General features: G+C 61.0%; 1 protein-coding gene across 4 annotated transcripts in view; it reads right to left on the bottom strand.

Annotated features, from left to right (window-relative positions):
- Nucleotides 1–2,679: 2,679 nt before the first annotated feature.
- The window catches only part of CEP104 (centrosomal protein 104), a 33,820-nt gene continuing 23,762 nt past the window's right edge, over nt 2,680–12,737 (bottom strand). For all 4 annotated transcript variants that reach the window (XM_072975541.1, XM_072975542.1, XM_072975543.1 and 1 more), the window contains 7 exons: nt 11,181–11,217; nt 10,900–10,966; nt 10,460–10,568; nt 8,817–8,955; nt 8,595–8,662; nt 5,500–5,590; nt 2,680–4,664 (listed from right to left, as the gene is read on the bottom strand). In XM_072975541.1, coding sequence (XP_072831642.1) covers nt 4,549–4,664; nt 5,500–5,590; nt 8,595–8,662; nt 8,817–8,955; nt 10,460–10,568; nt 10,900–10,966; nt 11,181–11,217 — 627 coding nt within the window. In that variant the 3' untranslated portion in view covers nt 2,680–4,548. The remainder of the gene's footprint in view (nt 4,665–5,499; nt 5,591–8,594; nt 8,663–8,816; nt 8,956–10,459; nt 10,569–10,899; nt 10,967–11,180; nt 11,218–12,737) is intronic.

Below are 12,737 nucleotides of genomic sequence, written 5' to 3'. Positions count from 1 at the left end.
TGTCTTGGTTGCTGCTGTGACCAGTTCCATCTGCAAAGGGCAAGCAGCCAGTGTCCTGAGGCCGTGCCTGGAGCAGCGAGAGTGGGGCTGAGACTTCTTCCACCTGCCCTTTCTGAGCCGCACCCCATTCAAAAGAACCTTGGATCTCCTCAGATTTCTTGGGAGAAAGTAGCACGTGTGTAACACCTGTGGCTTTCAGTTCCTGGATCTGTGTATCTTCTTGCCTCCTGTTTCTCTGGAGTGGATTTCTGGGCCGCTGTCCAATGGCTCATACAGTTATGTACCGATCCTGACGGGCTCTAAGAAGATTGCTAGTTTTACAGTAGCCAGCAGTGGAAACAGCTGATGTCCACCGACAGGCGGATGGAAAAGAAAACTGCGACGTTTCTGAAAGCGGATGACGACGTGGCCCCAGCAGCATGAATGAGGGTCAGGGTCACAGCGGAGACGAGCAAGTCAGCAGGAAACGAGCAGTGTGATTCCGTCCACAGGCATCAAGTTAGGTCAGACTCAAGGTTACGTCACTGAGGGATACATTCACGTGTGGCGAATCCGTGAGGATGGCAAAAGTCAACGCTGGGGACAGTGCAGCTGGACCCCAGCGCCACCGCCCAGTGCTAGGCCCCATCGCTGTCCCTGCTCGCACATGTCCTGACCATGTCCCCACCCGGTTGAGGCTGGGAGCCCAAGACCCCGGACACCTGCAGTGCGTGCCCTCCCGCCTCTGTCCCCACCTCCGGGGTAATCTGATTCAGGATCCCTGCACCCCGAGCATTGTCTCCTTCCCCCACTCAGGGAGAGAAAGGTCTGCATCTGGAACCCTAGCGATGGTTCCAGCAACGACCCCACTTCCGGCGAGACACCGCCCCCCTCCCTCTCCAGGCCTGGTCCCAGGACACCGGGAGGCCCCAGGGAGAAGGTGACTGGTGTGGAGGCGATGGCAGGACACTCCTGGGGAGAGGACAGGGGTCATGAAACGTGCGGTGCCCACAAGGCACCCCCACCCTGCTGCTTGGAGTCCAGCCTCGCTCCCCACTTCCCCTGCAGGGACGTCTCGACGGGGAGGGGCCCGCACTCACCCTCCCAGGAGGCACCCGGGGACCCCAGAGGCTGGAAGGAAGCTTGGGGGGAATTTGGGGGCCGTCGGCAGGTGGAGGGCCCCCCGCCTCCAGTCTCACTCCCCCGTTGGCCCGGCATCTGCCCGCCTGAGACGAGGGAGGGAGGCTGCCTGGGCTGGAACGGTCCACGGTGGGGCGGCTGTGCTTGCGCAGAGGACGCGTCGCGGGAGCCGGGCCTCAGTGCCTCCCCGAGCTCCAGTCCACGGAGGAGGGAGCAGGCGGAGCCGCGCTGCGCCCACTGTCCTCCCGCGCCCGCCCCTGCGCGGTCCCCCGGGGGGCGGGCTGCCGAGCTCAGGGGTCACGGCCGGGCGCCGCCCTCGGGGGTGAGGCCGTGCGCGCTGCCTGACTTCCTGGCCTGCGACGGGGGGCGAGAGAGAGCAGCCGCCCTGCAGCCCCTTGGGGGCTCCAGGACGCCCCGCGGGGTCGCCGCGCTGTGGTAGCGGCCCTCCTGTCCGGCAGCGGGCCTGGCCGGTGGCCGCGGCCCGGGGTGGGGGGGCCCAGGCCTGCCCAGAGCTGCGCTGCCGCGGGGCCGACACGCCGGCCGCGGCGCTCGCGGGGCTGCGGGCGGCACTTCGCCCCGGCAGGTCCTTGTGTTTAAGAACGAATCTAGTTTCCAAGAGCAAAAAAGCGGCGGCACGAACGAGCAGCGCGCTGCGCGACGCACACGGGGAGCCTCGGTGCGTCGGCCGCGAGGCGGCGGCGGCGCTGCGCTTGGTTCCTGCCGTTTAACTGTAACGCTGCTACGTTAATATGCGTATTTGTGTAAAGGGAACACTGCATGATAATTTCAAAATGGAAACAAGCATAAAATCTTTAAAGCTGATAAAAGCTTGAAACCACTCTGTGAACCAGAGAAGGTACTGTATCTTTACTCATTTGAGGAACGAAACAGCCCTGTTGGCAGGTACCAGTACCCGCTCTCGAAGGGGAAAAAGCAGAGGGACTATAATGTGTGAACCTCTCCGGGGCACAGTTAGAGCATTTATAAACTTCTCATTTTATTCCACAGGGTAAAACTGGTCACTAGTTTAATTTGTAGATAGCTTAAAATCTTTTAGCTTCTTCAGCAGTAAACCCATCTTATTTTAGGAACCAAACTCTCTCAGAGCGACTTCACACCCTCTGCCCTTTTCCCAGCAAATCTCAGCAGTTCTCTGACGCTTCCGGCCTGGGCTACACCTGCGTGTTGACGGAAGTCAATGTCATTTACGAACTGCTTTTTAATCATGATCTAAAAATAAAAGCGACAAAACATTTAGTAATCTTTTTATTATTTTAATATGCTCAGGTGAATTAACCCCTAAACCCTAAAATAACAGCAAAAATATATTACTTATTTGATAATTCTGGTACCTGAAATAAAGACAAATAGAAAATGATGTTAAAACATTAAAAAGCTGTAAATTTTCATGGAGTATTTACATTTGTATTCTAATGCCAAATTTATAGATACAGTTCTTTTAAGTTAGACTGATAGAATATTTTGAAGTATAAATAATAAAAATAAATAGTGTTAAATATTGATGACAAATTCCTGAATGAAATTTGTTATTAATTACTGTTCCGAGTTTAGATATTTATTCACGAACGGCCAAGGGAGCTTACAGGGCCTTTTTCACTTCTTACCCTTTATTCCTGGTTCCTTAATAGTACTGCACCCTGTAAAGCTTTTAACAGACACTAATCTCTGCCGGTAATCATCTGAACGTAAACACATGGTTCTTCTGTAAGCAGCAGGGCTAATCTGCTTTAAGTGCACTCGATTTTGTTTGTCAATCACTAAAAATTAAGTATTTTTACAAATATCTTCTTTAAGTTACAATACATAGAAAACATACCGTATATATTTCTGGGAAGTTCTGACTGGAGAGAAAAGAATAATTTCTTGGCTACCTATCCTCATTGTTCTATGTAAACAAGTGTTTTCTCTTTGCCTCAGCAACGGGTTAGAGGATCGAGGAGCACCTTTCTGAGACCAGGAAGTGTCACTCTGTAACTGTTCTGGCGTCCGTCCTCTGCTCTGGTGCAGTGTTCCCTTCTCCCCCATGCTTTTAAACTGAGTACAGTTTTGAAGGGAATTCTTAGTCAGTCACATTCTTGCTCAGTGTTTTGAGTCAACCATATGAGAGATACTATTTTACCAAAAATGGAGATTGATTAGTGCAAATTTATGGTCACTAACATACCCAGGGAATACCTTGCTTAAATAGCTATTAATTTTTTAAAAAATAGGTTTTGTTATTTCACATGGATGGGAATGAAAGATTCTCATCCACCAATGGTGTAGCCTGGGAGTCACCGACCCCATGTTTGTGTCCCCGAGCCCCGTGACGCTCAGGAGGGAGGCCCACCTCTGGGCACGGGGTGGGGTGGGGAGGGCCAGCTTCCTCCGGTCTCTGGTGGAGGGGGCCCCTGGGGACCACAGGCATGGACGGCAAGTTTCGGACACAGGCTGGCTTTTCTCTGCAGCTACCCGGATGTGAAGCAAGTTGAACCAGTTCCACGGGACGGGATGGTGGATCAGGAGCTGGTTAGGAGGCTGGATTTGGAGGTTTGGTTTCATCATTTGAAGTGGTTTTTGGTGTTAGAGTGTCATGCGAAGTGTTCAAGGAAAGTGAACTTGCAGTTTAATTCCAGCTCAGATCTGGGCGGGACAGGGTGGCAGGCGAGCAGGTGCTGGGCCTGCTCCGTCTGCCGTGACCGACACACCCAGGCGAGCGCCGGGCAGTCAGCGGCAGGGCGTTGCATGTTCTTTAGGGCTTCGTGCGTGTGAAGGACTGGAAGCACCCCAGGAGGGGCCTGGCGTGGAGCCGCCGGTGTTACCCCAGATCCCTGAGGGGGCCAGCAGGGGTGGGGCCAGGTGGGCAGAGACCCTCATGAGCATCTGGCCAGGGGGAGCGAGGGGGCCGTACTGAGGGCTGCGGTCTTGACCTTAGTTCTCCTGCCGTGGACAATGTGGGGTCTGCTGCCCTGCGGGGCTCGGGGCTCGGTGCCCTGCGGACCTGCTACCACGGGCCAGAGAGACCGATATAGGAAGGGTGCGCAGCGGGGTTTTTATGGGAAACGCTCCAAGCCGCGGAGGGAGGGGCGCTGTGCTCACACCAGGCCCCTGCACCCGGGGTGAGTGGCGCCTGGCCAGCGCGCGACTGGGGCAATGGCTCCGGATCCTCTTCGAACAGAGCGTCGCTCTGGCACCGACACTGGGCCTGAGACCCAAGAAAGGGGGAAACCTGATGGCCAGAGCGACAGTGAGGGCAGGGCCGGACTCTGGACGCGGGCTCTTGGCTCGGCTCCACACGGGCGCCCACAGTGAGGACAGCGTGGCAGGAGTCCAGGGCAGCAGGGGTGGAGTGCGGGGTCGCCACACCCAGAGGTGGCCTTCAGGAGACGGGGTGTGGTCAGGTCGGGAGGTGGCTCGGTGCCCTCGGTGTCACCGCTTTGTGAATGTCCTGCCCGAGCCTCTCCTCAGGCCCCCCCTGGGTGTCGGGATCTTGCTGCCGACTTTTGACCCCGAGGTCCCCACAGTGCTCGTGGCTGGGCCTTTCCCTGCAGTGGACACATGGAGAGAACACGGGCACTGTGTCAGGGGAAGACGGACGGGGGTCAGCCACGGTCCGAGTGGTCCGGCGCTGCTGACGCTGGGCAGGCGGGGGGGGCACCAGGGGTGTGACGCTCCCACTGGGCTTGGCCGGAACCCACGGGGTCAGCACCGCACCCGGCGGTCACTCAGCTGCCAGGGAACCGGCCAGGCAGGCCCCTGCTGGGGGCGCCGTGCTGGCCACACAGTAAGTTGCATGTGGGACTCAGAAGAGGAGGGAGAGAGCCCAGAGAAGAAGCCTGAGGTGGGAAAGGAAAACAGAAATGCCCGTTTCCTAATGATCAGCTTCAGACACTCAGCTCCCGAGGTGAGCGGGGCTCGCTGACGCGCCGGGCGCTCCTCCTGAGGGGCCGCGGGGACCGGCACCCGCAGAGCACAAGACCTGTCCCCTGTTCTCCCGCTGACGCACGCCCGAGGCACAGCTGTGCGCCCCCCGTCTTCCAGGTCAAGAATAACTTTGCAATGAAAACTCATTTTCCTGGAAGGCGTCCCAGCCCGACATAGAGCAGCTGCAGTGGGGACCTCGAGGTCAGGCGGTGCTGTCACCCGTGGGCCTGCTACTGAGCCTCGTGTCTTTGAACACTCAAGCTGGCCATGTGGAAGGACACGGAGAACCAGGGTGTGCGCCCCTGGGAGGCCCACGGTTTGGTTTGTCAGCTCCGTGACACCACCACAGAGCCCGGGAAAAAGCACGGTCACAAAGAAGGGCCTTCGGCAAGCGCTGGGGCGGGGACAGGCTTGGTGGCTGCAAGGGCCCAGCGGCGTGGGGGCAGGCCGCCTCACCTGGCGGTGGCGCGGGGGCCTTGTGCAGCACGTGCGTCCGGCGCAGGTTCATTGTGCAGCCGGCAGGGCCCATCAGGTGCGCCTTCCATGCCTGAAAGAGAGAGGCACATGGGGCAGCCATCAGGCCACCAGCAGGGCCACCAAGACAGTGAAGCCAGAGGGAGCCACGCGCCGCAGCTGCGGGAGTAGCGCCAAACTCTGTGTGGGTCCTGAGTCTGCCTGCTCCCCATCTCCGAGCCCGCCGGGCAGGTGCGCCCGGGAAGCACCCAGTCTCGCAAGACGGCTGGCCTGTTTCACATCCCCTGGACCTCACTGCCACTGGGCACAGCAGGCTAGGACTGCTCCGCCGAGGTGCGTGGGTGTGTGACGGCGGTTCAGGGGCACACAGGCCGGGGCGCAGGGCAGCGGTGCTGAGGGTGGCCCTGCTGCACAGCCAGCAAGGAGACAGACTGTGGTCCTACAGTGATGAAGGGAGCTCTGGCAACGCCGGGAGGAGCTGGGAAGTGGCTCCTTCCCCGGTCCAGCCCTCGGACAGGGACGCAGCCCGGCCGACACCCAGTGCTGCCTGGTGAGACCCTGAGCAGAGGGCCCGGTCAGGCTGTGCTGGGACTCTCAACTCAGAAACTGAGCGAGCAGACGGATGTTTCCGCCGCCCAGCGAGCGTGTGGCGCTTTGCTAAGAGACACGGAGAACGCGGAGGGACGGAGAGCAGCGCCAGCGCCTCGTGGCTGTTTGCTGGGGGCCAGACGCCGCCCAGTCAAGGCGGACGCTGGGGGCGGGAGGCGGGGATGGGAGCTCAGCAAGGGGACCCACTGGGTCTCTGGGGGAGGGGCTGGCCTTGTGTAACAGAAGAGCGGGAGGGTGGCAGTCGCCGCAGGGGCCCAGCCGGGGTGGAGGAGGCTTGAGGGCTGCTCACATTCTTCTCTAAAAAGGCCGAACAGTCTGAAGCCCGTCCTGCGCGAGGAGGGCGGTGCGCCGGGCGGGGCCGCAGCTTCTGTGGGGCCTTCTCTGAAGGCGCTTCGTTTTATAGACTCGGGAACCATGTAAATATTTTAAATAATTATAGAACTCGATTTTTAAAACCCCCTAAAACTTGACCGTAAAATGAAACAACGAAGCCGAAAGGCCCCGCGGTTGGCGCCAGACCGAGCAGAGCGACTCCGGGGACTGCTGAGGGGCGCCCGGGAAGGACAAGGGGCGGGGAAGGCTCATGTCCCGTGGCCGTCCCGGCGGGTGGCGCCAGCGCTGCCGTCCTGAGACTGTCCCAGGAGGTCGGCCATGCCTGAGACTCCGACTCTAACTTCTCAGGAGGAGACGCAGAGGTGACACGGACGGGGCGGAGACCCGTGCAGCTCCGACTCTGAACTGGAAGTGCCGGCAGGGTCTTGGAGGTGTTCCTCTCCACGCTTCCCCGGCTCCGACCACTGAGAGCCCTAGAACGGCGATGACCTCGGAGCGAGGAGCACCCGGGGGGCCTGGACTGTCACCTCCCTGGAGGGAGCTGGGATCCAGGCCCCCGTGAAGAAGGGGCTGGTCCCAGGCCGGGCGCAGGGACGGAAGGCTCAGCCAGGCCCCTGTTCACACCAGAAAGCGGGAAGCTCAGGTCCGCCGGGGCCGTCAGCAATGCCGGGGGCCCTTCTGAAGGGGCGACACCGGCCTGAGGTGGATAATCCACCATCACTAAGCAGGTGACTGCGATGACTGAACACATCCAGAGCTTGAATCCGTGATTTCATGCCGATACTAAGACCTGAGCAAGTACGCTCCCACTGGAAGATACCGGGGACCCAGCCTGTGAGTCTGAAAACCCGTAAACAGTGGGAGAGAGCTGGACGGCCCCCTTGTGCTCCCCCCACACAGCCTGGCCTGGGGACCCAAGGGCAGAGGGGACACCTTTCTGCTTAGAGAAGCATTCTAGCCACCGATGAAGGCGGTGGGGCAGTGCTGGGGCGTTTGGACCCTGCAGCCCCGATGAGGTCACGATCGAGCCTCGAGAGTCACACATCCCTGCCTCCTCGGGGAAGGACCCATGGCCATCCATGAATTGACCACAGGGGAAACTGATAACTCAGCCCTGTATCTGACCCAGCCTCTAGATCCAACAAGGAGCCCCCACGGGACAGACACCTCCCTCCCTGTGGGAAGGAAGCCACTGAGAGAGCCATCAGCCACCCCCTGGGGCCTCGTCCAGGTGCCGCTGAACAGATCAGCATTGTGCGGTCCCTGGCCCGGGGGGCACTGTCTGGGGAGCTGGGCGGATGCTGCTGCGGCTACGGGACAAGTCCTTCCAGGGCGTGAGGTAACAGGACACGCTGTCTGGGGAGCAGGTGACCAGGGCCCCACATGAGGCCAGGCTGGCGGTGAGCAGACAGCTACACGTGGAGGGTGGGGATGTGCGGGTCCCCTGCTTCTCTGTTGGGTACTTGACATTCTCTGAGAAGGGGCACAGAGGATGAGCCAGGACAGCGGGAGGGCTGGAGGGATGGGTGCCCGGCCCCACGTTGGGCACGAGTCTGTGTCAGGAGAAAGCCACGGGCTGGTCTGCACCACCTGCTGGGCTGGGACCAGAGAGCAGAGGCCAGATGCGGCAGGTGGGTGGCAGAGGCAGGGTCCTGGGGGCTGAGCCACTACGGGCCCCATGGGGCTCGGCATCCCCTGCGGGCACACAGAGCAGGGCGCCGCTGACATGTGAGCCAGAACAGCCATCACCCCTGATGCCGAGGACGGGCACATGAAGGCAGAGGTGGGAGAGGGAGACCCTGCGATGTCAGGCTGGGGCGGGGAGCACCAGGGACCAGACACAAGATGGAGTTTCCAGACTGGCCTGGGCTCGGCTTTAGCTGTCAAGAGGGGCCAGAGTGTTATGGAATCTGGCCAAGATGCCAGTGAGGCCCCGGCTCGGCGATGAAGGCCAGGCCTGGGAAAACCAAACCACTCACGCTTCTACCCCAGGAGGTGGGGCGCCTCCGAGAGACACTAGAGCTGAACCGGCCAGAGAGCCTGGCGAGGTGGGGGCAGAGCCCGTCCACTCCCCGGGCGCCCGCCATCCTCGTGGTCGCCCCTGGGCTGGGTCCACCCCCAAACAGGCCCCGCACCTCTTCTCCAGGGCTGAAATTCTCGTGGCACAGAGGACACCGGTTTGCTAGCTTCTCGGGTTTGGCAGCTGAAACGAGTTCAGGAAGACGAGACCTGGTTACTCTTGTGAGACGGGGCCGGGGCCGGGGACGGCGGGTGCACCCCTGCAGCCCCGCGGACACAGATCCGAGCCCCCCAACCCCGCTGGCACAGACGCCCGGGGGCTCAGGGGCCGGACTCACGGTTGCAGTCTTTGGCTTTGATGTGTCTGGGCAGCTCTTCCTTCACAACAGCCTCACTGCAGCGGTGACACTTCCCGAAGCTGGCCTTCTTGTCACACTCCGTCAGCAAATGCTCCGTCAGGCTGCATATCTCCACCACCTGGGCCCGGAGGGACAAGGCGGTGCTGAGAGCGTGACGGCCCCGCCCTGGGTCCCCGGCCCACGAGCGCCACGAGGGAAGGGACGCGTGCACACCTGTTCCTGCTGTGGTCCTCGCTGCGCTTTGCTAAAGACCCCACATCCTGCACGTCACGCCACCTCAGCCACATATAAAGGCCACTGCTGGGGCGGGTGGGGGCGAGGAGCTACGGTTTTACTGACGACCATCCTAGGGGCCTGGAGTGTGGCCGTGGGGTCCCATCCCGGCTCCCTGCCGTTTCTGGGCACGTCACAGAGACAGGAGTGCAGCAAGATGCTGGGAGAGCCTCTCGCTACTCTGACAGCTTTGCTTGGGGTGGTTCGTACACGCCTGAGAGCTGAGCTCCCCGCCAAAGACACGTGCTGCCGGAGGGCTACGCGGGGCAGGGCGTCTACACTGCCAGCCAGGGAGTAGCTGCTGTGGGGGCGGGGGGGCTGCCCATCCACACTCTGCTCTGCAAGCCCAAGCCCCCAGGAGGGGGGAGAAGGGGCCTCCCTGCCAGGCCCCTCTGCTGTCAAAAGGGGGCCGGCTGCCTCCCAGGAGAGACAAAAGCTGCGGGGCACAGAAGTTCAACAGGACACGCGAGCACGGAGCACACAGCAGACTGACGAGGTGGACGAGGTTAAAATGCAAAGCTCCTGACGTCAGAAGGAAGCCCAGACGCGGGGGCACCCGGCGCACCCGCGGCTCGGCACGCATGTTCCCCGTGCTGAGAGCGACCACGCGTCAGTGAGACCGAGGCTGCCGCCCAACCCCCCAACGGGCGGGAGCCCAGCAGGGCTTCCCACGGAGGGCAGAGAGGCCGCGGGCACCCGGCCACCTCGCTGCCCAGGAGACGCGCGGGAGCAGCCCTCCAGCCGGCCGCGGCGTGCGGGGCACTGCTGGCACGAGGCTGGGGGACGCGGGCACAGCCAGCGCTCCCACGAGTTGGCGGTGCCCAGCAAAGTGCCATCAGACGCGCGCCGCAGACCCACCCCAGAAGGTCTGCAGCGACACTGCTCATAGTGGCCTCGATGTGGACACAACCCGAGTCCCACAAACAGGAAGGAGGATGGAAACCCTGGATTCAGACGGCGGATGAGACAAAGCAAAGCACCGCACACGTCGGATGACAGGAAGCGTGCTGTCCTAAAGCTCAAGAAGCGAGACGCAGAAACCAGACAGAGAGGGCTCTGGAGGGGACCCTGGGGTTCTGGCCTGGCGGCTGTCACACTGCTGTGTTTGTCCAGTGACGGCTCAGGAGCTCAGCACCTGTGACTTGTAGACACTTACACGTGTGTCTTACACCTTAAGAAAAAGTCAGAAAAATCAACCCCAAGCCAAATGGGGCGACAGACGTTCAGTTGCTCTCCCCGCAGCTTTTCCTCTGCAAATACTAAGACCTGGGCCGCTGCTGATCCGGCCTTTGGGGAACCGCGCGTCCGGCCTCACGCCGGGGTCAGGCCGGCCGTGCCCGGCGCCTGACCTGTCTGCAGTGGTCACATCGCGTCAGCATGAGGCAGTGCTTCCAGTAATGGAGATCCAGGCCTTCTTCTGTGAAGGATTCGCTCCTCTCCCCGCAGAAAATACACAAACTGAAACAGGACGGGAAGGCCAGAGCTGAGGCACAGCCGGCCTCGCCGTCACCAGGAGCTCGGTGGCCCTGTCCCCGCAGCTGGAGGGGCCCCCGCGTGGGTGTCTGTGGCCCCGGGGGCGGCTCTCGGGAGGCGAGACGCCTCCTGTGAGTGGAGCTCGCTCGCTCGCTGATTCCAGCCGCCGTGTCAGAGGCAGCTGCCCCAGCTTCAGGGCTGACAGGGAGGGCCCAGAGGGCACAGGGCATCACGCACGCGGGGGCGCGCTGACCCGACAGCATCCTCCCGCTTAGCCCTCTGACTGTTCTGTGGCGGAGCAGAGACCTGTACTCACTTATCGAGGTAGCGACTGTCTGGGATTTCTGGAGCACTAGGTGGGGCCGCTTTCCCTTCTGGAGTGTCTGGAGAAATGAAGAAGAAGGCAATTTAAATAACTTTTTGTAGAAAACAATTTTCAAAGCTTCACTAAGCAGGCTGTGAGGTATAAAGGGACGCCGGGCAGCACGTTTGACACGCAGCCCTGCGGCGGCCGAGCGCGGCCGGCCTCCCGCACCCGTCTGCTGAACGAATGAAAGCGGTTTCCACCCAAAGGCCCCTGGCGTGCCCACCACGTACCCGGATCCTGCGCCTTGGCAGCTTCACTTTCTTTCTCCTAAGACACAAGAACAGAGAGGTCAGGGACAGCGGGCCGCGGTGAGCAGGTCTCTCCACGATCCGTGTCCTTAGGTTTTGTTGGAGAACTTATACCAGGAAACAACACAGCCCTTTGAAAGAGTCGTCCACATCAAACGTCGGCCGCCCCCTCTGTCCTGCTCTCCCCTGGCCCCACCTCGGGGCTCTGGTCTCCCGACTCCATGGAAATGCTCTGCAAGGCCACGTATGCGTCCTCCAGGTCACCCGCCCATGGGACATCTCCATGGGCTCCCAGCAGCCATGACCCCACCTCGCCTCTCCTCTGGTCCCTTAGCTGGGCTCCAGGGTGCAGCCCCCTCCCCTGGTGCACCCTGTACTCAGTCCCCCACCCCCCGCCTGTCTGTACAGACCCTGCCGGAGCTCTCACCCAGTTCCTCAGTTGACACCCATCTCTGCGCCGATGACACAGACGTCTCAGCTGTCACCCCAGCCCTCAGTGCCACCCAGCACGTACTTGGGTGTGGAACGTCACCTAAACTCCACTTAACCAGACTACCCTCCCGCGTCCCTCCGCGCCCCCTCACAGCCTGCTCTGGGGGTCACGGCCCCTTCGGTGGCCCAGCTACTCAGGCTGCAACTTGGGGAGATTGGGACGTCTCTCTCCCTCTCCTGGGCTAGCCTGTCCGGACCCTCCCAACCCCACAGGGTCCACTTCGGAACACATGCCGCGTCCAGGCACTTCACCCAGCCTCCGCTTCCCACGCCCTCCTCCGCCCCAAATCCTAGGGCCAGGTGACCCCGTTACTGCCTCTGGAAGGTGATTAGTTCAAGACCCTCGACGGCTTTCTAAGTCACCCTCGCGAGTGGTCTCCACTGTCCCCGGCGCTCGCCAAGGACAGAGGGTCTGGGGCTGAGCCTGACGGTCCGGCTGAACCACCTGCTGGGTGCTCTACTCAGTTCCCCCATTTGTACCATAAGGGGAAGGAGACTCACCCACCTGAGGTGAGAGCCCGCTGGGACAGGGGCCCAGTGGGCGCTGGACACTGTCCCCACGCAGCCCATGGGCCCCTTGCCTCCCCTCTTCCATTCCCACTCCTTTAAAGTCACTGACCCGCAGCGTTCAGTGGAAACGTCACTGTCACTTCAACACGTACTCAGCACATTTCTCTTTTCTCCGCTCTTATCCATTCACTCCTTTCTAACAAGTGGTGGTCAGAGCTCTTCCCACGAGCCTGCCCCAGACACCGCTCAGTGTGGCGGCCCGACTCGCTCGTGCACGACCGAGCTTCTGCCCCCTCCTAACTGTCGACTTAAGGAGCTGAGTCACAGAAGTTAGTGTGATGAGGCCAGTCTACCCTAGAAGCAGGGAAGCTGAGCAGGGACACGTGTGCACTCGAGCACACGCCATCGGACCCCCCACGGACTAGGACCCAGGGCTTCCGGAGGGGGAACGTTTGTCCAAAGCCTGCTTTTCACTGCAGGGAAGTCAGACCCTCGTGTTCAAGCTTCCTTTCTCCTTGGCCTCTGAAGGGGGCGGGG

Source organism: Vicugna pacos, chromosome 13, assembly GCF_048564905.1.
Source record: "Vicugna pacos chromosome 13, VicPac4, whole genome shotgun sequence".
NCBI lineage: Eukaryota > Metazoa > Chordata > Mammalia > Artiodactyla > Camelidae > Vicugna > Vicugna pacos.
Note: the sequence above shows the minus strand (reverse complement) of the source record. Positions and strands in the feature narration are given on the sequence as shown.